Source organism: Rhopilema esculentum, chromosome 14 (assembly GCF_057945365.1).
Source record: "Rhopilema esculentum isolate cy_ngs chromosome 14, ASM5794536v1, whole genome shotgun sequence".
NCBI classification, from domain to species: Eukaryota; Metazoa; Cnidaria; class Scyphozoa; order Rhizostomeae; family Rhizostomatidae; genus Rhopilema; species Rhopilema esculentum.
Window position 1 is genome coordinate 3,322,392 of NC_142828.1, and position 23,417 is coordinate 3,345,808.

Consider the following 23,417-nt stretch of genomic DNA (forward strand, 5'->3'; position numbering starts at 1 on the left):
GATTCGGTATGAATTTGGAAAGCACCAAATCAGAAGACCTGTTCTGGTCAAATATAATGTTTTCAGCAGTTTTTTAACTAACGTTGTAAGAATTGGCAGATATTCTAAAGGAAAAATGTGAATTTTGGTGGAGGGGGAGGCATGGGGAGGGGTAGCTAGCTGAAACGGACAATGACAGTGTCAAAGTGAGGGAGGGGTAATTTTCAGGGATCTTTGCCTTGAACAGTACAAGCAGGTCCACATGAAAGTTTTCTCAAAGACGAAAGTAAAGTAAAGAGGGGCTGCTTGTTGGTAATTTCAAGGGGCTCTGCCTTCTGAGCCCCCTGAGCCCCTCCAGCTGTATATCTCTTGGTAGTTAACCCCCCAATTTTGTCAAAGCTTGATCCACACATTTCTTCCAAAAACTGGTAAAAATGAGCTTAGTAGAGGCAGGTCATGTTTTTTCAAGATTTGCCTGAACAAAAAACCCTTGGTATAAAGCAATGAAATAAGGCAGAATGCTGTTATCTCATGGTCAACACCCAACACTAGCTCAATTTCTGCAGAAGCAGGCCATTGTCACTGTATAAATCAGGCCAATCTGCATTTTTGTGTGTACACATTCAGGAATTGTGCTCAAAAGCAGGTGCTCAAAAGCAACATTTTCTCTTTCTGGTTAACATTGAAGAGCACATTCTCTGACGCGAAAACAGTGTCCATTTTTTGCAACATATCAGTGTCATACTCTTCTAGAAGCACTAGTTTTCACGGCTCAGTATCTAAATAGTTTTACATACTCCTAACCAACTTATTTCACATGGGCCAATATCCTATTGATATAATAATCAATCATTTTTGCGAACATAGATGATTATCCCCTATCTCAAATGTCCCTTTAGCAATGATGCTGAACACTTAGATGGCTGAACTATTTGGGGAATTATTTTCGTAAAGATATTTTATTTTGTTTTTGACTTCTGTTTTACCTGTTAATCTTATGTTTTTAACTGCTAGGGTGCCTAAGGTATTGCTAGTTCAAAAATGGCCTTGGCACAAGACTTGTCGCCTGGATCAAGTTGTAGTGAAAAGAACCTTAGTACCACAAAGTGCTCCCTTTTCATTGATAAGAGACAATTGCAGGGCCTCCAACAAAGGAGGGCTAGGGGGGCCTTGGCCCCCCTACTTTTTTGCAAAACAATAGAGTTCTTTTCAAAATATTTTGTTATGGGTGTTAAATTTTCCTTTGGCCCCCCTACTTTTCAACCTTTGACAGAGCCCATGAATTGTAATTATTGCATTTTCAAAAGTCTCACTTTCAGAAAATCCTTACGATTTTCTGCAATGATGATTTTGGTCACTCTAAAATGACATATGAATGGTTTTCAAAGAGTCCAAAATATTTTTTTAATAATCTGAGCACAAAAGAATTAGATATATTGATATACAAACTTTTAATAAATGTTAAATAATATTTAATGCCATCAACAGATATACAACAATCTCAACTGAAGACAATATTTTCAATTTATATGTTTGGAAAGACTTCCCAACATTGTTGGTTAGTGATTAAATGTTAACATCTTAATTATATTGCATAAATACACATCACTTACAGTTTCCTTGAAAGAAATCTTACAAAACCAATCTTGTACATTTTATTAATAAAATATCTTTCTATTAAAAAAACCATTTTCCAATTCCAGTTATAGTTATCAACCATGGAAAATGCATGGCAGTGTCTCAAGCTGGTTTGGAAAAAATAGCAAATGGTTATTTTGGAAATTTTCGAGAGGCTTTGTGCTTGAAAAAGAATTAAATGTTCTCTCTTAATAAATGTTCCAAGATATAGCAACACAGTAAAAAAATTATTCACTCAATGTAACCAAAAGTTACTGAGCCTCCTACTGGTTACTGAAAATCATCTTAGCTGGGTATGCAAAACTGGAAACATATATTCTGGATAGAAAAGTAACCTGCAAAAATTTTCTTTAGCCAACTTTCCTATCCCACTACCTCGTGTAAGCTGTTTCAATAAGCATATATACTAGGAAACGCTCACTTCTTGATTTAAAATTCCTTTAAGACCGTTGCAAACAGCGGAGGGGGCGTGGGGTGTGCTTGGGCCCCATGCTCTCTAAAAAATGTTGTGATATCTCAGTAACAGGGTGGCGAATCATGGGATATGATTGATCCCTGTTTGTCTTTTATCAACCCCCCCCCTTCAAAATATAAGTGCCGCTCTGACAGCCCCTTTTTTGTAAATGGGAGTTTATTAAATTTCTTTATATGACGTAGCCATTACCGATGTTGCTCTTAAAATATAAATATGTACAATACTTTTTAAACTAATTGACATCCTTTGCTAACTGCGATATAATACTTCTTAACTCTTGGCCATATTTCGCCAGATTTCTAGTCCTGGTTTTCGTTTCTCTAATTTTACTAGAAACTACAACATTCTTTCTCAGTTTCTTCAGCGAGATTATCGCACGTTTTAAGCTACTCTTTCGTTTTTTGAATTGTTTTATATATTTGGTAACAATATCCGTGCTAATTTCGTTATTTTCTGGTGTTAATGGCCAGCTCCGCTCAGACTTTTGGTAAGATTGCCTGTGTTTGTTTCTTTTTGTCTTCCGACGACTCGGCCTTGGTCGACTCCGCTCCGAGAATTTAGGTGAGTCTCTTTTTACTCCGATCGGTCTTTCAATGAAATGCACTGATTTGCTTTGCCCCTTCGTCTGGGGACCCTTGCGTGGCTGTCCGTTTCTGTCTATGGCAAGATACCACGATTCGTTAGATGATAATTGAAAGGAAATATAGGCTTTTTTGCCGTAAACCTCTTTGAATACACATCTTCGCATCTTCTTCTCTTTTGCAAAGCGTCTTCTTTTTCCCTGTGAGCTGCGATCTTTTTTACTTTTCTTTCCTTTCCGTCTTCTATCGGCCTGTCAAAAGAATGATCATATATAGATTACAGCGTCATTTCAACAAGGTTCCAAAAACATCATATATTTTGTTATAATTAATGGAAAATGATTGTTAGTTTTGATAATTATAAACAAGGCTTTCTTTAATATTTTTAAAATTTTGCCCATGAATGTTTATACCGTCAAATAATTAATTTTAATTGCATACCTCTAAACATCTAAAGTACATCAATTTTACCACGCAGAGAAAATATATGGCAACAAGATTTATCTATGATTTATGTTTCCACTTCGATTAGAAAATGCTATCTTGATGGGAAAAAGATTACAAAAGATTTATCAATTCACCATTATGCTTGACTTCAATTTCGTAGTGATTAAGCGACATTTAATTAATTAATTAATATTTATTTAATAATTACTAACCTTTGCAATCAGTTTTCCTGCCTTGTTCATGCATAAATATCTTCCTGATTGAATTCCTTTGAATCTTACTCTCCCAAAATTGTCACTCTCCACCAGGAAACGAGCTGTAAGAAGAATTATATATCATTAAGATTTATGCATAGAAACTACCCATCTATAACCTCAGACGTTCACGTATTATAGCCCCCCCCGAAACGTTTTAACCCCCTCAATCTGTGATATGCTGCACGGTCCTTGGTTGGTTACAAAGATCAAAACTAAGATCTTTTTGTATAAATGACAATTCTACATTTTCGCCAAAGCTTTAGAGAGAATTCGAAGGTTGAAAGGTCTCAAATTTCTTTTTTCTTCTAGGATAGCATGGAGATTACAAAAAAGCGGTCTAAAATCATTCTGTTGATATTCTTATCCAACACATCTCCCTAACTGCGTAAGTTCAACATTATCTATTCATTGTCTGTCAAGCTTTGGGGATTTCAATGGCCCCGGGCAGTTGTTTTCCTTTAGAATTTTTTATTCCCTGCGATTTTAGATTCTCAAACGGTTCTAATAAATTATTTTTAAGCCACACCGAACATTTAAAGATCCAGCTTCATCATTAGAAAAATTTTCTCCATTCGCAATCTCTATTTAGTTCATATTTTTCAGTGAAGTTGTATAAATAATTTTTTATTGAAACAAATTGCATAGCTTTTTAATAGCAGATGTTCGTTCATTATGGCCTCGTTTTGAATATGAGGGTAAATCCTATTTTGAGACCTACTTTCATTTGCGAACCAGCTAGTAGCGGTATGTTACAAGCAAACAACCTTGACGGCCAATCATCCAAGTTTTGGGGGTTAAGGGCAATTAGGGATGATACCCAAAGCTACGTTTGTTTGAGCCCAAGATAATGCGTCAGTCACGCAGCTAATGACCGGAAGGAAAGTCATTTAAAGCAAAAGATTTCAGGTACCAAAACCCGAACCAAGAAGGGAGGTTTTGAATGTTTCGGGCCGCAAAAAAACTTTGGCCATTTCGATTATTGTAGATAAGAGTTCTACAAACGTATCTGAATATATCAAAAATAGCTTGGACCTGATCGAACGGGTGTGGCTATTATATTCTTTGTAAAGAAGTCTCCCTGGCCCTTGTTGCTGATCTGAAGAAGTCTTGAGTGTACGATAACAGCCTCAAAGATCTACCGGCAGTACTGTTATCAAAATGTTAGTTTAGAGTATGATTTTCGTTTTCTTATGAAGCCAAAACTGGCTGCTCTCGTGTACACGAAGACTTATCCTTACAAATACCACGCCCTGAGACAGACTAATCTCCACTCTGCGTTTGAAAAGAATTTGATTTTTCCAGACGGCGAGTATATGTCAATAGGATCGACCTGCGCAAACGAGCCTGCCAGTGGGTGTCGCCCACTTAGAAGTCTGAATTCGAGGCAATTAAAGCTTTTTCGCAGTGTTTGTTTTACCTCGATATGAACACTTGCAATTTGAATGATCGCTAACAATTCTGATTTTGATGGGCTTTTATGCATTTGTTAGCGGTTGACGCTGTTTCCGCAGTCAGCTTGAGTGGCAAAGCAATGAATGTTAACTTTCCCTAATACAGTTGGTTTCTTTTCCCATCTAGTCGATACATTGCAGTTGTCCTTCTCTTTCCGCTATTTGGACTGTGACAAAATAAGTGGGCGTTGTAAGCAAACATAGCAAGCTACACTTTAACAGTACCTGTTTAATAACCATGAACTTTATAATGAACCTGTTTACTTTCTGACTCGCGTTTGGTAGAAGCCAACGCTTTAGTTGGTAGGTGCTTGCTCCTTCGACTCCATAATCTGAGGGGGGGGGGGGGGAGGGAAAGGGGAACTGAGAACAAAAAGTTTGGTTAAGAGCAATATATCTTGAGTTAAGTACTGTGGCCGTACCCCTTAGCCCCCTTTTGGCATTGCCCCCGACTCTAGGGGTACTGATTCAAATCTGTGGTGTTAAGAAGCTACCAGAGTTTGCTTGCTTTGTTTAAAATAATATAGGTGACAATTGGATGAACTAGATTACCCAAAACAAATATTAATCTTTGATCAATACCATATTTGATTAAGGTTATAATTTTTTGCGGGGAGGCAGGGTGCTGCCGTTTATGGTTGAATGGGGGTAAACATCATGGTAGCTTTTATGGTTTTCTGACACTTTCTGCGTTTCCTTGTTCTTGTGTCTGGTTTTGTGTTCTTTTTTCGTTTTTTCACCCGGAAAACATCACATAATACCTGGATGAGAGGGAATTAGTGGCCATTTGAAATCTCATTTCACTCATCCGATCATACTATTTCTAAATGTTGTCTGTGCCAACAGAAAATGCCTCTATTGGAAGACCCTCCAAATACAATTAGCGATTAGCCCAATAAAATATATATCGTCTGAGCTGTGCTTTACGTTGTGGCATGCAATTGGCGGGCATATGCGAATTTCTCAGCGCACGTAAAACTCGTAAATCCAAATTAATCTTATTGCTATGGTTCCCAGCGAAATTCTTAAACTTTAGATGTGTTCACTGTGGGCAGCATCCTTCTTGGCGTAAGGTTTCCATGTTAATTTTGAGTTTTTATTGCGAAATGATCAGCGTGCTACACACACAGCCCTGCAATTAACCTCTAACGAGATTAGTGCCTAATCCCCTCAATGCTAGGCGCGTTGTTTTGTGTTGGGCTTGAACTTCCAATTGCCCTTTAGGATGTGGACTGCGCATCCACGAAACCTCTTAATAACCTAAATGCCTGGATGTTGATTCGCCGTGATTATTCTTCGAAAAATGCTCAAGAATTATAGATCAAGATTTGATGCAGACATCATCCGGTGATTCAAACACAAGAATTAAAAATGTTTGAATTATCGGAACTTCGAATTATATTAAGGAAAAAAGTTTTGAAATATCAGATTACCAGGTAGCCGAATTATTAAACTGTGACTGAGTATGCTAATGAATGGATCCATGAATATCCATCGTAATGGTTAAGGACAATATATTGCTCTTCCATTAGTCTTGGCAATGTCAAAACAGCCTCTTGTGACGAACAAGAAATGGAACGAAAAATGCCATTTATTTATAATTTCGTTTGTCTGTTCTTTCCTTCACTCATGTACTGTAATCAATATTATTAGGCGACCAAACCCCGTTCTTTGATCTCAAAAATTATAATTGTCATATGAAGACAATGATGAAGAGTGCAATCTTTGATTCATATGCTTAGTTATATGAAAATTAGGATGCTTTGGAAATGATCATCGTTCGAAAATGATCATGATTTGAAATCGACAAAATGATCATAATTTGAAAACGATCATGATTTGAAAACGATCATGATTTGAAAATGACAAAATGATCATGATTTGAAAATGATCATAGTTCGAAAACGACAATGGTTAGAAAACGACAAAATAGTCATGATTTCAAAACGATCATGATTTCAAAACGACAAAATGATCATGATTTGAAAATGATCATAGTTCGAAAACGACCATGGTTTGAAAACGACAAAATGATCATGATTTGAAAACGATCATGATTTCAAAACGATCATGATTTCAAAACGACAAAATGATCATTATTTGAAAGCGATCATGATTAGTCGTGTACCTATTACCAAAAAGAGATATTGATATAATGATTGTGACCATTATAATCTGCATTTTAATTATGAGGTGGGTAGTTATTTCTGACAAAAAGGTTATTACAGTCTCGATAGCGATTAATTTAATGCCTTGTGGGCTACGCAAGATATTGTGCTTCACTGATTACCCAGAACCCCTATAGACGTAACTAATTTTCCTCGGCCTTGAAATTTAAGATTGATTCGGCTCCGTCGGAAGTGGTGTTGAAGAGCGAAACATTATTGCGATGTCAAGGAACAAAGTTCTTTTTGGATGCCCAATATTCTTAGGAGTTTATTTACAAAATTTCCTACTTGTTTATGACACTGACAGTCCTCTAAATATAGATATGGAAATCCCAGACAATTTTTGCAAATAAAGGGAAATACATCTGCAAAAGTCAGATTTGCAACAATTTTTGCCAAGTAATTTTGTCCCTTGTCAAAAAATGCCAGACGAGATGAAACTTCAAAAGACAGAATATCCAAAAGTCTCCTAGTACTGAAACAGGATAGCCATCATTGCAGATTCTTAGGTTTGATACCAATTAGGTTTGAATACAAGGGTAACGGTATCAATACTTTATCAATAGTGTGTACTATTTATGCAACGCATCTAGTACCGGCTTATGATAGCATTTATAAACTAAACGAGAATTAGCTCCGAATCTCTTGTCAAGCAGATGTTTTCGTTTTCCCTTGTTTCCCCCCTCCCCTGTTGTTCTACCCCCTTTCCAAGCAACTTGTTGTATACGCCTCTTTAAAAGCAGGGAAGCGTTGTGGGACTACGCCAGTAGCTTCGACATGGAGCGGTCATGACTTGATTTGTGGGTACATTGTACTTGGTCAAAAGCGAATTAATACTTTAGGGCTTTGGGTCAAATTACATGTTGCTCTTTCTAATTGACGCTGTTTCTATCGTGTACAGCTAAGAAGAGGGCGCTTGCATCAGCTTAAGTCTAGTAGCTCAAACAAATGTAATCCCCTAATCTCCAAATGCTCTTTGCTTGCGAAAACTAATGCCCTGATCAGCCTAGTATCGCGTGCCTGAAAGGGCAAGAATTTTATTAATCCAGCATATACTTCTTTCATTTGTCTTCAATTCAGATAAAAAAAGATGTTTTTCTTCCTGGTCTTAAGACACGTTCCGCATTGTTTTTCGGTCACACTTGTGACTTTTGCGTGAAATTGCAATGGTCACTAGTTTACATTTTGGTATCAGTTTTCAAGAAATTCTTCTAATTTAACTCTTTCAAATCCTTTCTAAAGGAGGGAAATCCCACATTGAACAGGACTTTCTCATTTTGGCTCTCTAATATTCCAGAAATCAAGTACTAATATGTATAAAAACAAACTAAGCCCTAGCAAGAAAAAGCTGAATATTTATTTTAACTCTTTATTGGTACATTTTAAATACGTCATATCCGTTTCTTGGGGCAGAAATTAATGAGTGTCTTGACTTGCACATTGGTAGTGTTCTCGCCTGAACTGCTGCAGCACACGCGGCTAAACATTTCATTAGCTAATCGATAGATAGAGCCTCATTGGGCGAATGACAGTTTTATTCGATAGCTGATGTCTCATGTCGCCAAGAAGTAAGTAGGTCATCGTTTTACTTTGGTCCTTATTTTCTTTCGTAGGTTTTTGGACTTGATGTGATTTTATTTTTACAGGAACAAGGCCTAAATTGGTACCTTACCATTTGGTCATCTCTTGCTCTGCTACAAAGCTTTCATACACTTATACATCAATATATTGCCTGGGATCGTGGTTTCTCGTGGTCGAAAAGCCTCAAAATATGCTGAAGTTTCTCTTAAATTAAAAGGGTGGAAATATTCAAGGATGTCAAAATTAGTATTAACAATATATTTTTCATGAGTGCTCCCTTAAAGAAAAAGTTACATTGCATTTTGCATAAAGCATTTTAGTGTATGTTGCTGGAACTGAAAGAAATGATAATATCTTCTAAAGGAGACATCAATTTCTATTGCAACTATTCTTATTTCGCGTTATCATCATTGGAAACCATATATGTTTGCACTTTATTGATAAGATTCATACAAATCTTCATGATACTAGCAGCGATATTCTTAATTATTTCATATCAGCGTATGACGTTTCACTTCACTAGTTGACTGCGGTTGAATTTGGATTTATGCTGGATATCCCTTGTGTTAATAAAATTGCTACATATGATAAGATTTTCTCTCTATTTGCTCGAATATGTACCGAGCTTAGGAAACACTCAGTGTTTTAGCTGGCGGCTAGTGGGTTGAAAGTTTCAGCTTCAATTTGTGTTCCAATTCCAACTCCTCAATTCTTTGCCCTAAGCACATGGTTTTAAATGTGTACACATGGAAGGAGTTTCAAAGGAAGTTGATGGCCATGGTTTTATCCAAGCAAATCAATCGTTATTGAACAAATGACAAGGAAAGGAATGAATGGCTGAAAAATATATTGATTAAGCAATGAAAAAGAAGGAACAAAGGAATTAATCAATGAATGAACTTTTCTCGGTACCAGTTTTGAAATGAATGGAGTATTTTTTTCCACTCGCTTCATAAACGCATTGGACTGTTCCTTGACGGCATGCAAGCATAGTCCCTGTACAGTGGAGAGGGAACAAGGCGGGGGTGACTGCACGACGTGACATAATTTTAGTCATGATAAGTTCAAATTATCCAGATTCGAGAAAGAATGTCAAGGAAAGTTGCAGCAACCCTTTAATTTTTTAATGGGCGTATCTCCTCATTTTTAACTCACTTAAAACCTGCTTGATTAGGTTACCCCTCCTACTGATCACGTTTTTCGAAAGCGACTTTGTATACTGCTGCATATATATTCCATACGTGCGCTAAGAGAAAGAAGCCAGCTCTGAAACCCTTTGTAGATTTCAGACAGGCAATATCAGTTGCTTGATGAAACAGGTACTAGTTGGTTATTTATCCTTAAAGAAAAGGGCTCACTATGGTAAACGATTCGTTCACTGTTAAGCCAGTTGATAGCCTTCTTGTAAGGAGGGTTATCTGCGAATTTCATTTCAGGGGATGCAAAGTACGGAAGTAACTCAGGCACACTTAAGATGACTGTACCTAAGATCTCAATTTGGTTCTGGTCCAAAAGTACCCTTTTAAGGACAGTTTCTAACAATTTTGCATACAAAATGAGAATCTTTCTGAACGTTTTTACCAGTGAATGTCTCCAATAGTAAGGAATTCCTTACGGCATCGTTTATTATGACATTTGAAAAATTGTCGCTGCAACTCCTTTCACACAAGAACCTTTTGGGAGGGGTGCGGACCCTTTTAGATTTAAACTCTAGATTTCTTCGTAGATACAGCCAGTTGAATCAACCTCTCCAAAATCCAAGTATCTAATTTGAAACATCTTTGACAAACATGGTCTATTTCGGATCATTGCCACAAGTTTGAACTCTTAAAGAAGCCTTACGTTACGACTTGAAAATGAATTAACTGATCCACGAGTTATGTGTATGAAAATAGTTTCACTCGTGCTGTTTTGATAAACACGAAATATTGGCGGGAAAATACGAGATTCCAAGAGAGGATGTTAGCTGCGACCGCAATGTGTCGGAGGAAAGACTGCCTTCGGAATAAGAATCTTGTTCGTCCTTTGAAGGTATCACCGATATAGGAACTGGGCGATCTGAAATGTTGCACCTTCAATTCAAGTATTCAGTTTTTTATTTGTCGGAAGATTTCTTATAAATACACAGGATACCGTGTTTGCAAACGCGGAACAATATGAATCTTAAAGAAGAATTTTGCTTGCATTAAAGATTGAAGCTGGAGATAATGAAAATAATAGAGAAAATACGTTGATATTTCCTACAAAGTATCAAATCTGAACTTTGTTTTTGTAGGACTTTTATCAATGTTGATCTGCTCGAGTTGATATAGGATTAAGGCTGTTTAGAAACGAATTTATCTTCAAGCACCACACACTCATTATTGCTACCTTGAAGATCTCGATTGCTGAAAAGGGTTTTCCGGACTCCTTGCTTCTTTGTTTCTTGTATTTGTAATAAACCTGGCCTAATGCTCCCGCTCTGCGTCAAGGCCTTTTCATAATCAGTGTTCACCTGCCGATATCATGCTTATTGCAAAAGATCAAAGGATTGGAAAGATCAAGTGAAAATTTGCGCTCAAATCGATGGCCCAGTGTTTTTGGATTCCTCCTTAAGCTAGAGTATCTGCCTGAATTAAAACTTGAATCAAATGGCTTGGCTTCAGTATCACTATGCGTTTTTCCTTCAAAATTAACTTCCTTTGGTATTTATCTAGATGGTATTTCAGTGGCGTAACGCAGTTTATGGCACCTTAGTTTGATAACTAAAGATCCCCGATCAAAAGGGGCCCCAGGTGTATTTGTATATTCATTTCTTAAAACTTCGTTTCTTAAAAGATCTCATTAAAATTTTCTGACTTAAGCATATAACAAGTATGAAAGTAGAAAAATCATCATTCTATTCTCTATAACATGCTTTCACATGTGAATGGGACATTCTGGTACTCCGGAGATTGGGGCTCGTTTCAGTTTTTCCTAAGGGCCCAAGGTGCCTTTGTTACGCCGCTGGAGTATTCACTTCTTGTCAGTTTGAACAACACCCTCCTACCAAACTTGCGTAATGGCTTCCAGTAGAATATGCAACATCACCTGAAGGCTATACTGTGTTTTTTTGTGTTTGCAAGTAGCAAAGACGTCTCCTGTCCTTGAACTCGTAGCGTTATGCTTCAAATGAGTACGAATTCACGGGTGCATTGACAGACAATATTGATTTATAGGAATAAACTGAGAAAATTTTATTGTTTGGAAACATGTAAGGTTTTCTTTGAAGCCTTAAAAGCAGTTTGGAACCCTGGGCGTGGTTCGTTTGATGAATTTTGATCTCTACTGACGAGAAATTCGTACAAAGGCCTGATGCCCCAAAATGAGGGTGTTTGAGCGCATTAAGTGACCGGGGGCAAAAGAAAAACAACAGTAACATGAGAAGAATAGATGCATTTGGCCCCGGTAGTCCTTGGTCCCTTGCTCCTGATTTCGGTTTCTCTTCATCAAAAGTAAATGAATGGTTCTAAGAAGCAGTTAATGATTTATTTTTAAACTATTTTCCCTTTAGGGTGTCGCTTGGATAGATGTTCTCAATCATATCCGCGTTGATATGTCAAGTGTAGTAATAAAACTGCATCTAAAAGCTTGTATGAGTATTTTGATTTCAAGTCTATCTATGCAGAATTAATCTCAAATATTCTTTCCTCTATTTCGCACAGCCATTTGTTAAAAGGAACCCCAGAACAGATAGCCTTGTCCATGCACCCTCATCATTGACCGACCTGATTTCACAAGACCGCATTTACCAGAGATTCAGCAGAAATCCTAAGAATCTGAGCACACCTTGTGGATTCAAACTGGCCTATTTGGTTTAGGCAGGTAAGTAGATTAATTTACAAAAACTAATAGCAACTAAGAGCTATACAAACTCCGCTTCTGGTCTTAAACGGGCTTCAATAGCACTACCGCAGTGATATATTGGCTTAATAAGATGCCCATGTTTATTTCTTATTTTTCTACAATGAACCTCGGGTTGTATTTTTTAAAATTACGCTTAAAAATAACGCGAACATGTTAATCCGGTAATACACTTAGCCTTGTTACCTACAAAGATGGAAGATATCCCTTTTCACCTTTATCATCCGCTTGTTTAGATTAATCAACTTTTGCTTTAGGTTCATACACCGTTGGTAGGTAACACTAATCTCATGTTTACGTAATAACAACAATTCTAGATGCATAAATAAACTTCAAGGGGGGCCTTGAACTATGTTTTTCAGGAAACTCCGCTAATCCCCGTATTTTATTTTAGCTTTTAAAGTGAATTTTCTAAATTTTCCCGCACAAGCTTGCCAGATGGCAAAGAAACTGAAGGGGGCGGGGACGCTTTAAAGGATCAGCCTTGTCAAAGTTGTTGTCCATTCAATGAGCGAATGCGGGGGCGCATGTGTTGTACCACTGTAAAGGAGCATTTTTATTCCTAGTATTTTCTCATGATAATAAAAATGATTATAATAGAAAGTGTTTCCTTTAAAGAAATGGCTTTTAACTGTTAAGTACTAAGAATACATCTTGAAAGGCCTTTCCGCAGGAAAATGTTTTATATGATTTTAAACGTACGTGTTACTACCCAATTAATCAAGGACTTTTTTGCAAGATATAGGAGTATTGTGTATGAAGGACAGGTCTTTATTTAATTTATAGCAGCTTCACATCTAGAAAGGTTTACTAACTTTTCTTATGATACATCTTTTCAATGTCTCTACTTAAAATTTTTGCACCCTTTTGACAAAAAAACACAAAGGAAAGTTGTACGTACCGTACGAGGACCTCCGCACCCCATTTGCATTGATCTTTCTTCCTACGATTTGCAAGTATCCCTTCGCTGCTCTTGAATAGAGATAAGTCTCACGGGTGAAAGGTAGACTAACAAAGTCTGATGTTGTTGTCTGGCGCTCAAAATGGTCTTTGAACTTGTAGTAAAGGTCAAACTGCAATGGAAATTATATGCGTTAATCCTGGCCAACTTGATGTTCATATAAATGATACAGGAGACATTGCTGCATGTAAATGGTCATTTTCTAAGTGATTATTGATCAAAGAAACCCATAGAATACTAATGGTCTTGGATGAAGGAATGTATCAGGTTGATTCAGGCAGATTGATTTTCATCGTCAGTTATAAAATGGTCTTGATGTGGCGACGCCAGCTCGAAATTAAATCCTAGATTTGTGTTCCAGAAGTTTCCGTTGCTAGTTTTACCGAATCTTGGAATGTGTGGATCTGTTTTCTTCACACCCACTAATGTTTCTGCTACTGTTTTTCTTTAAAGTGGAAAAATTTTTTTTGAAAATTTGGGGTTGCTCACTCGTCCTCATTTATTTTCTTTACCCTCCTTTTTCTCTTAATATTTGGAACAATAGCAAAAAGCGAGGCAGGTATGAAAAGGACAGTTGTAAAGGAAAGGGGGCATTTTCCTGTATTGTCCTACCAAGATTAAAAGATTTCTAGGAATATTACTAGATCTACTTTGTTTTGAAACTGTTCTTTATTCTAGGTCCTCTTCTTATTTGTATATTTTTTCTATGTAATTCTGGAAACTCTCTTTATTTTTGGAAACTCCTTTCAAACTTTGGAAATCCTTGTACAGCGTAAGCAATTCCTTCCTTGGGCGTCCCTACTCGCTTAAAGAAAAATCATTACGAAGTATTATTGATCGCATAGTTTTGTGTAAGCGGCCGCCGGTCAGCTGAATAACAAAAGTACTGTCTGTTTTCCTTATGATGATGAGTAAGCCCCAAAGGGATAAGGAAAGTGTCATTTCATGACGAGTCGACGTCGCTTGTTTGCTTGGCAAAAGAATTCTTGAAATAGAATACGTGCTTTTTAAATCCCTAGAGCTAGAAAGAATTCATCCACTATTTCTTACACGAATACAATAGAATAGCAGAGCTCCCAAAAGAGTCTGTAAAATTTGTTCTGTTATGTTTTGGCTGGTAGGAATGGAAGGAATAACTCGTCTTGAATGGGGTTATAGCAATTAGCAAGATCTTGTTTTCTTGTACTTTTCTGAGAGTAGTTCAACTTGTGAGGATTATGAGTGCTTTTTGCTTAAAAAAATTGACAGTTCATGTACCATGTTCACAACTCGCGTTAATTGCGTCTTGGAAAGCAAAAATTCTTCAAGACTGGCTACTGGCTCGACTTATATAGCTTAGAATAGGGGCAGGTTTTTTAATGCTTTAATTTTCCACAAGGTTTTTCAAATTTCAACTACCTGACTTTTTCTAACCCCAAAGACCTCGATCTATATTCCATTAGAGATTGAGGGGTAAGTCACGTCCCCAACTCCTTAGTAATCTTTTTCGTTTTCCCTACCACAATTTCAAGCTAAAATTTTGTTTTATTAAAAGTCGTGTAACCTTTTGAGACAGTGTTAATGCCCTTTTGGAAATTAACCAGCCTTTCCAACATACAACATCAGTGAAGTCATTTGCCGATCACAATTCTTGCATTGATTTAAAAATGCAGGTCAGCTTCAGAAAAATATTTTCTTTACTACATCGTGACTTTATTGACGCCAGCGGGTCTCTTCATCTATGAATCTTATTTTCAACCAAGAACACACCATTAATAATTTTATATCCTAATTTCGCTTATTGTTTCCAATGTGATCTGTATGATTCCTATCAAGAAAGGAATTTTCCCTTCAATTCTAACTACTTTTGTGACATGTTATGATCCGTCCTCTAAGAGAAAATTGGGCAAAGGTAAAGAAGAAGGAGTAATTTCTTACCCATGCACTGGGTGGGGGCGATTAAGGACAGAGCAGAGTAAAATATTGAAAGACCCAAACCAGCAGCTGTTGTCAATCGGGAGCATGGCATTTAAGGACCGCGATCGACCGGTAGAGTTACGTTTGCTTCTAATTTGCACTGGAATTTTTCAACGTGCGTTCTAGACTTATAGGATACTCTTTTTTTGTAAAGAGGGGCAAATCACTTTCTGGAATTATCGTACACTTTTGATGAAAATCTTATTGTTTATAAGAAACTCTTAAGAAATCCTTTCATTTTAAAACATTTCTCGAAATATTTTTTCCAATTTCGTATTAGATGTTGAAATTTAGCAAGGGGGTCCTTTTTACTGAACCCTACACCTTGATGCAAAGTTAATTGCTTGCTCTTCCTGAAGACCAATAAATTTGATAAACTGCAAGATAAAAATTCATTCTAGACACATTAAAGAGCCACCCATTAGCCTAATTATTTTCAGACTGGTTGTGCAAATGCCTGCCTTTTGTCTGCAACGTCTTTTGTGGACCAATGGGCTGGATACTCATTAATGTCCATTGGTAACAAGAGTAGGAAATTCTTGGTCCTCCTCCTTAATTTCTATTTTAAGAAAGGTCTTTTTTCTCTGTCGACTTGATTATATTTTAAAGGCATCAGTTAAGTGTGTTTCTTTTTAAGCAATTGTATAAAAATTGGGGCAATGGGTTGTTCATTGTTTGGATTGTACTAATCTCCTTGGTCACCTTGAGATGTTGTCTGGTTCCACGTTTCTACATTCTCGTAAAGAAACTTATGGGCCTAGCGTATGGAAAAACCGTTTTGGGGAGGAAGGGGGGCGTGGGTTGGTTTCGATCTTGGCCGAATAGTGTTGCTTCATTGACAGAACTGCCCGAATGGAGCCTTAAATGCGATGAATGTCAGGGATTAGGGGGACTGCAGCCCTCCAAGCCCCCATGCGATGGGTGGGGCAGGAAAGGGATACAGAATATTGAAGATATTTGACACACTAGAGTATTATATAATGCTAGTGCTCCTGCAAGGAAGTGGATTCTGAGATATTTATACCCCCTCAACACCTTTGTATTGCATTGGACCAATATTGACACAAAATCAAATGTGCTCACATTTTTGCTTCACCCATGTACAAACTCTTTCATAGAAATAAGAATATTTTCAGTTTTTAATGACCTACCGATGTGCAGTCTAATTATAAAAAATCCAGGATACTAGAGTAAAAAATTAATTTTTCTCTACTGACAGTAAACATTTTTCTCTTAAAACGAAACTTGCATCAATCTTTAGCAACCTCTAAGTATAATTCTTTTACTTCAAACATTTTTGATGCAGTTTCATAATTTCTATTTTATCATTTCCTTTTGATTCTAATGTAATACTTGACATCAATTTCTGATTGCGTTTACAAAAGAGTGTATTAGTAATGCGAAACAGGTTTCCTATTATTCGTGATGTTGCCAATTTACTCGCAGAAGTTCATATTTTGTGTATGGAATTGATTTTCAGTAACCACTTTCATAACACAATTTTATATAATAATTGCTGTAGGTCTTAGTTCCCAACTATTTCTTGTACACTTCCTTACCAGTGTAAACGCAACCGAGCACCATTCATTCTAAGAAGATCCACCACCCGATTGTATTTTGGTTGCGCTGCCTTGTAATACCTATCGCGTCGCCGATGCCTCAAAGATGCATAGATTGGTTACTTGAAAGAGTCTTGTGGCAGCTCTGGTAATTCTTTTTATCTAATCTTCTCGGTAGCAGTTGTGTTTCTAGATTCATGATAGATGTTCAAAGCAAATTGTGACTGCTTTAGGCCTTGTCAGCAAATCTAGGATAATATGGCGATTCATCTCTTGACAATACACCAAAGAGTCGGTTTCGTTTGCTGTCGCTATTTTTACGTTACGAGGAAAAGGAAGGCCAATTTTAGCTAACTTACTCTAGCCTGGTTGACCAAGCAATTGTCTGTTACACAAATCTTGGCCTAGAATGTTGCTACTTTCAGCAAGTAGATAAGTTCTCTGTCGCCGTCGTTAGCCAGGCTGATAAAATATAACAGCAGAAACGGATCTCATTTTCTGTATCTCCCTCCCTATTTCCCGCAAAGTTGTTACAAGGCTGCCCAGAACTAAGTACATTTCACCACAAATTTGCCTTGTTTTTCTTTCAGAGCAGGCCAGTAAAAATCAGAAACGAACGATACTCGACTCACGTGATATCTTCCATTACTTCCATCCCTTCCTAGTTATTTATACCTGTTTGCAGGTAATATCGAATTTATGCGGCATGATCGGAGCATAGTTTAACTGATTTTGATTTATAGAACACAGTGGCAGAAACCGTTTTATTACGTTCTGTTAAGTTTAAGGGGAATCTTTCTGAAATATAGTTTAGTTCGTCAGTTCATAGAACTTTCAAAATGAAGCTGATCCTGTTGCTTAATCCATTTCTTGTTGGATGGGCATTGACAAATTATATTCAGGATCAAACAGTTGGTCAAAGTACTCAAATCTTACGTCATACAACTACCATTGAAGTACCGAGCATTTTATTAATTTTACTTTGCTGGTTGTTGTACGTAACTGATATGTTTGGTAGCAAAATTACACGATGGCAGACTGTGTTAGGCAGCCAGTGCTTGCCTCCACCGAAGCTTGATTACCCTAAGCTAAGAATGAGACCTTAATAGTAGAATCGATTTCATATTTTTCATCTCTAACAACATTATCAAAAGTACAGGGCCTCTGAAGAAAGGAGGGGGCAGCCGGAAGAAACATTACCTCCACTTTTGTGCAAAACAATAAAGCTTTCTGCAAAATATTTTGTTATGGATCTTTAATTTGCCCCTGGCCTCCTCTTTTTTCAACTGGCGACAGAGCCCCCGAAGTATAGGACATCTTCCAACAACCCCCCCCCCCCCTCCCCTTCAGGATTCACAAGCAATCAACAAGCAAGCTTGCCTGCTCCATTCTTTTTCAAGCAACATACAGTTCTGAAACCCGGCCTTATATGTTCTTTCTGCGTGAGCAAGCTAAGCTGGTCACAGCCCTAGGCCTGCATTACAACCTTGTTATGTTTCACACTAAGAATTACTTTGAAATAGCTTGTTATAAGATAATTGGTTCTTCAGCTTATTACATGAAGTATTTACATACAGAAGAGGCATGTTTGTTGACTAAATATGGATCGACTAAGACTGCATGGGTAAATTTTGTGTTTCACACAGGCTGAGTTGTCGCAATTCTGTGATCTGGTATTATTAAGTTTGATTGGATAAAAATCGACTGAGTAGGAACTTGTGGTGAGACAAAATGGCAGCACTCTTAACAAATACCTAAGAAACGCAAACTGCGTTGAAAATGTTGCAGGATTGTGTAACTTAAATGCCATTTAAACTCGTTCATCTCCTTATGAAAATTGGATTTGCTATGAATAAAGTGCGCCAATCCTTTAACAAGGATTTCATATCGAAACATTGTAAAATTGATTGTCTAATCCCCTACTAATAGGCTATAAGTGTAAATATCAATACGATTGCAAGATCATTGGAAACCGAGCAAGTCACACGAAGAGTGGGCCCTGATGAAATGGCTAATTACTCCTTAACCCCACCCACCTTAATTAGCACTATGCTTACAGTAAATTAGCAAGAATCTATATGGTTTTTTTATTGCTTATTGACGTTATTTCTGTTTGAAAAATCTTTAATTTCGACTTCCCTAATTACACAAGAGGGATGGCGTCATGATCAGGGCCTTTTGGTGTTCCTGCTAAATAAATGACTCAACAGACTTTGTCACACCTTCCCTAACACATAAATGTTTCCGCCCCGAGTAGACTAGCGCCTTTTTCAATTGCTCTGGGACCTTGTTGCCCCATTCTTAGATTAATCTAAAATAAAGGAGAGTCTTCTGGTTTCATGAATTTAACATGTTCACTTCTTTTAAAAAATTTTAAACAATTTCATAAGAACACGAGCCACAAGTTAATAACAAATTAAGAACAAGCTTCTGTGAAATTCAATTCTGAGTTTGAATTTCAATTCTGTGAAATTCAAGTCTGAATTTCATCAGTGTTATGAAATCCCCTTATGAAATTTCATCTCAAAACGAGGAGTTTTTTGCCATCTAGGGGTGCTTGTCTGTGAATTTTCAAACTTGTCGGCAAGTAAAAGATGCTTCACTCAATTTTTTGGCAAAATAGGCCTGAACACCCCCCTTTCAGCACACTAGCTAGCAAGTTATTGCTTACACCCTAATAATTCAAGAACAAATTAAGAACAATCCAGCCTCAAATTTTGGATAAAAATTAGAACGGCCAGCCTGAACTTCAATCATGTTGGTTCTTATAAAAAAGATATAAAAAATGCAGAGTTTAGTTTTTGTGACGTTTCTAACGTTTTTAGATGCAATCAGCATGAAAGGGCTTGCTCTTTGTATATTGATCAAAGAAAAACACAATTTTTATCACATCATGCATTCAATTACATTTAGCGTTGGTTGCCCGAATATTTAGCTTTTTATGTAGAATTTTTTTTACCAAGAATGCAGCATATATTAACAACCATAGTGTTCCATCGTGCCTTCTTTATACAAAAAGTAATACATACTGAAAACATAACGACGGAAGATTAATTGGAAACACGATCTTTTCGTATTGTTTAAAGTTCCTTTTTGAGCGTAGACTGAAATTGTCAACAAACAGAGTTTTGGCGCGACTATTTGCGGCTATATTTAAGGCTAAAACGCTGCAGAACCATCTCAATTTTTTGTAAACGAAGCTTGAATTTTCAAAAACATACCAACGATTACTAAGACTATCGTTAAGAAAAGATTCAAATCCCGACTCACCGCTCCACTTCTGAGAGATTTCTTAGCTTTTCCTGCTTCGGTCATGTATGTGACCCCGAACCTTAATTAAAGATGGGATAAAATGTTTGAATACTTGATAAAAACAGATATATGAATAAGTATAATTGGCTGACGATCAATATATGGTGTTAATGCGAGAAATTGAGCACTGGCCGTACATTATTTCATAGGAAAACATGATCAGAATAAATTTGAAATACGAACGCATGAAACCCGCGTATTTGCCAGCAGCAACTACGGATCGTGTTATAATGAAGAAAATGACGATTTATTAAAACTGAAGATTAAATATCGAGTCAGTTTTCCTTGCTCTATGCTAACAATTTATTTTATGCAATATTATCCTTCGGCTCGCTGAATTGGAAAACCAACGGTTCATAATATAGCTTCGTTATTGAATATCGAATTCATTATCTCTTCATTAAAAATAAACTTTGAACAAAACATGATAAGTGAAAAAAACTCACAATAGCAGAACCCCAATTATAGTCGGTGACCGCATTTCGAACCTCTGCGTGATCGATGGTCTTGAAACACGTGTTATCCTTGATGATAACTTCTTTTACTGGCCCAAAATGTTCTTGTTTCTTTCTTTCGAATTACTAATAAAGACAAAACTTGTTTGCCAATCTGCGGACGCGCACTGTATGGACGAAGTTGTTTCAATTTTCTTTGAATATTTGCTTTTTCCGGGATCTCCTTTGGTGTAAGTAAATGTGTTAGCTCTCTTTAGAAACCACTCTTTTGTTGATCACCGCCCCTCCGTAGCATGGTTTTATATACGAGACACTGAAGCAGTGAGCGATGTGTATTTGAATCACCAGTATTACGTCAATTAGTGTAACGCGCATGTACCTGCCAATTCTACTGCCGCAGCGCCATTACCAATGAAGTGAATAACCCTATTTTATACGGGTTAGCCCGTAACTGGGGGGCGACTGCGCCGGACTTTATAAATCTGCATGATCTCCTATTCTTCCGTATCAATTACACAATGGCGACGATACCATGTCGGTCGATGTAAAGGCGACTTCGCGGTGACGTCGATGCAGCGACAATGTGGCTCGGAACATAGTATTTCTTCGCTTGTACAAAGATTAACACTTGTAACGCGAGTTTCAATCAGCATTGAGGGCGTGAATGTGTCCAGATTTGTCCCAGATAATCCAATAAACTATTTACGTTTTAAATCCCTGCAAATACCAGAGTTTGAGTCTGAGGAAATGCCCGGCATAATTGTTAATTTGCCTCTGAAAACAGGACAGACCAGACATGGTTGCGGAGAAAGGGCATGATTGCCCTTTCATTATGCCTGACTGCATGGCACTTTGGTTTGTTCTTGCCGTCTATTCAAGTCTTTACGTTGTTATGCCTGTTTACAAACTCTTTGTATACGATAAATCGCTTATGCTAAGAACCAAGGCAAACCTGTTTAAATCGAAGATAATAAGTCAACAAAAATCGTATCCCATGTTTTTTCCGGCAAAACTACTGAACTGCCAAAGTCTTAACAACATCCAGTTGTTTTTGTCCGCAAACTAACCATACATTAACCAGATGCATATCTTTTATTTGACGAAGTATAAAAATATAACAGAGAAAAAAGGCAGAGAGTTGTCCTTCTAAGATTTTTTTTGAGATGCTTTTAATTTCATCAACTAAATTTATTATTCCATTATGCGTACACTATTTTTTATATAAAAACAAGATCATAAGAACGCGAGCCTCAAAATTTGTCCAAAGTTAAGAACAAGTTAAATAAAGCTATGATTGTGCTACTGTAAAAATGTCATTTTGAACAATCTTGTAACCCCCTTAGACGTTTTCGTCTCAAAAAGAAGAATTTTTTGCCATCTAGGGGTGCTTTTTCGATAAATTTTCAAACTTATGGGCAAATTAATGATGTCTTGATCACTTTGTTGGCAAATGAAGCCTAAACACCCCGCTAGAGCACCCAAGCTAGAAATTGCACTTTGCGCCCTGCTAATTTTAAAAAAATTAAGAACAGCCAGCCTAAACTTCAACTTATTGGTTCTTATTAAAATAGAAAGTGTAATTAAATAGAGAGTGTAAGAGACTGAATAAGATATTTCATATCATAGTAGTTTCATTGCAAAATTACGGAAAAGTAGGAAATCGTAGGAATATTTGGATAAGCGGCGATATGAAAAGATAAATTCAGACAATAGAGGTAGATGTATTTCGAAATTTCTATTTGTGATGTTTTCTAAATTTGGACAAGTTAGCTTCAGCTTTGCATTCAAACTCTAGCTTCATGTCATAACTGCATGTTTCTATATGTAACCCCCATTGCATGTAGTAAAAAACAGCTTGTAAGCCATTTCTTGGGTACATCTAGACCGCTTCACAGGTAAGATACGGGATGGGGCCTAGAAGACGAGCTTAAAGGTTCAAGGCCAAAATGTATGGGTGCGGGTTAACCCCCGCAGAATGGTTGGCCAAAATGTATGGGTGCGGGTTAACCCCCGCAGGATGGTTATATATGACTGCTTCCTTTTATTAATTAATGAAAATGCCAGCCACTTAACCCTCATAGCATTACTTCTAGCACTTTCCTGATCCTCTCGCATGATCACCCCCCACCCCCGATGTTTTTTTACTGTCTTTGATTCATGAAAAATAGTATTATCCAGGGGGTCTTTCGAAATATAGCAATAACTAAACGTCAGAAGCTTTCTGACATTAACAGCAAGAGGTAGTGAGCCTATGAGCTCCCCAAGCTCCCTGAGCTTCCTAAACCCCCCTAAGCCTCTTTGCTACTCTAAAGTTCCTAATCGTCATTTATTTGACTCCAAAATACAGGTAAAAAAATACAAATACATTTAGCTATGGTAATCTGTTCAGCAATGCTGATTTGCAAGGGCCATTGATCCAGAAAAGCAGGAAACTAACATAAATAGTAAAATAAGTCTTAAAATGATACCCCTCTCAACTTTACCCTACCCTACCCATGCAATATTTATTGCCTTTTTAGAATATTTTCTTTTCTATTTCTCTTAATATATCAAATTTTACTATTATTTGCAATATTTATTCCATTGTTCAATGTCTAAAATATGATAATAAAACAGATATTTTTAAAGCAAAGTTTCAATTAACAGATTAATCATCATTTACAAAGACTGGTTTGCCTATTGTCGTTCCATGTTTTTGCGAGTGCAGACTTCCAA

General features: G+C 37.0%; 2 protein-coding genes across 3 annotated transcripts in view; one reads left to right on the forward strand and one right to left on the reverse strand.

Annotated features, from left to right (window-relative positions):
- Positions 1–23,417, forward strand: part of LOC135696311 (fibroblast growth factor 18) — a 74,722-nt gene that overhangs the window by 494 nt on the left and 50,811 nt on the right. The window contains exons 2-3 of one of the 2 annotated variants that reach the window (XM_065215665.2): positions 3,687–3,762; positions 12,261–12,420. The gene's annotated coding sequence lies outside the window, so the exon portion shown is untranslated. Of the gene's footprint in view, positions 1–3,686; positions 3,763–6,788; positions 8,565–12,260; positions 12,421–23,417 lie in introns of those variants that run through there. The other variant, XM_089112385.1, reaches the window with a different exon arrangement.
- LOC135696310 (uncharacterized) lies at positions 1,429–21,832 on the reverse strand. Its single transcript, XM_065215664.2, has 5 exons — positions 20,694–21,832; positions 20,206–20,266; positions 13,361–13,532; positions 3,333–3,436; positions 1,429–2,924 (listed from the first exon to the last, which is right to left on the reverse strand). Exons 1-5 carry the CDS (start codon positions 20,726–20,728, stop codon positions 2,325–2,327), a joined length of 972 nt encoding a protein of 323 aa, XP_065071736.2. The 5' UTR covers positions 20,729–21,832; the 3' UTR covers positions 1,429–2,324.

Coding starts and splice junctions, on each gene's coding strand:
- LOC135696310 (XM_065215664.2), bottom strand. CDS start 20,728: ATGCGGTCACCGACTATAATTGGGGTTCTGCTATT. Junction 3,437..13,360: donor GGTGCGGAGGTCCTCGTACG/GTACGTACAACT, acceptor TTCTTCTTACAG/CTCGTTTCCTGGTGGAGAGT. Junction 2,925..3,332: donor CAGGAAAACTGATTGCAAAG/GTTAGTAATTAT, acceptor TTCTTTTGACAG/GCCGATAGAAGACGGAAAGG.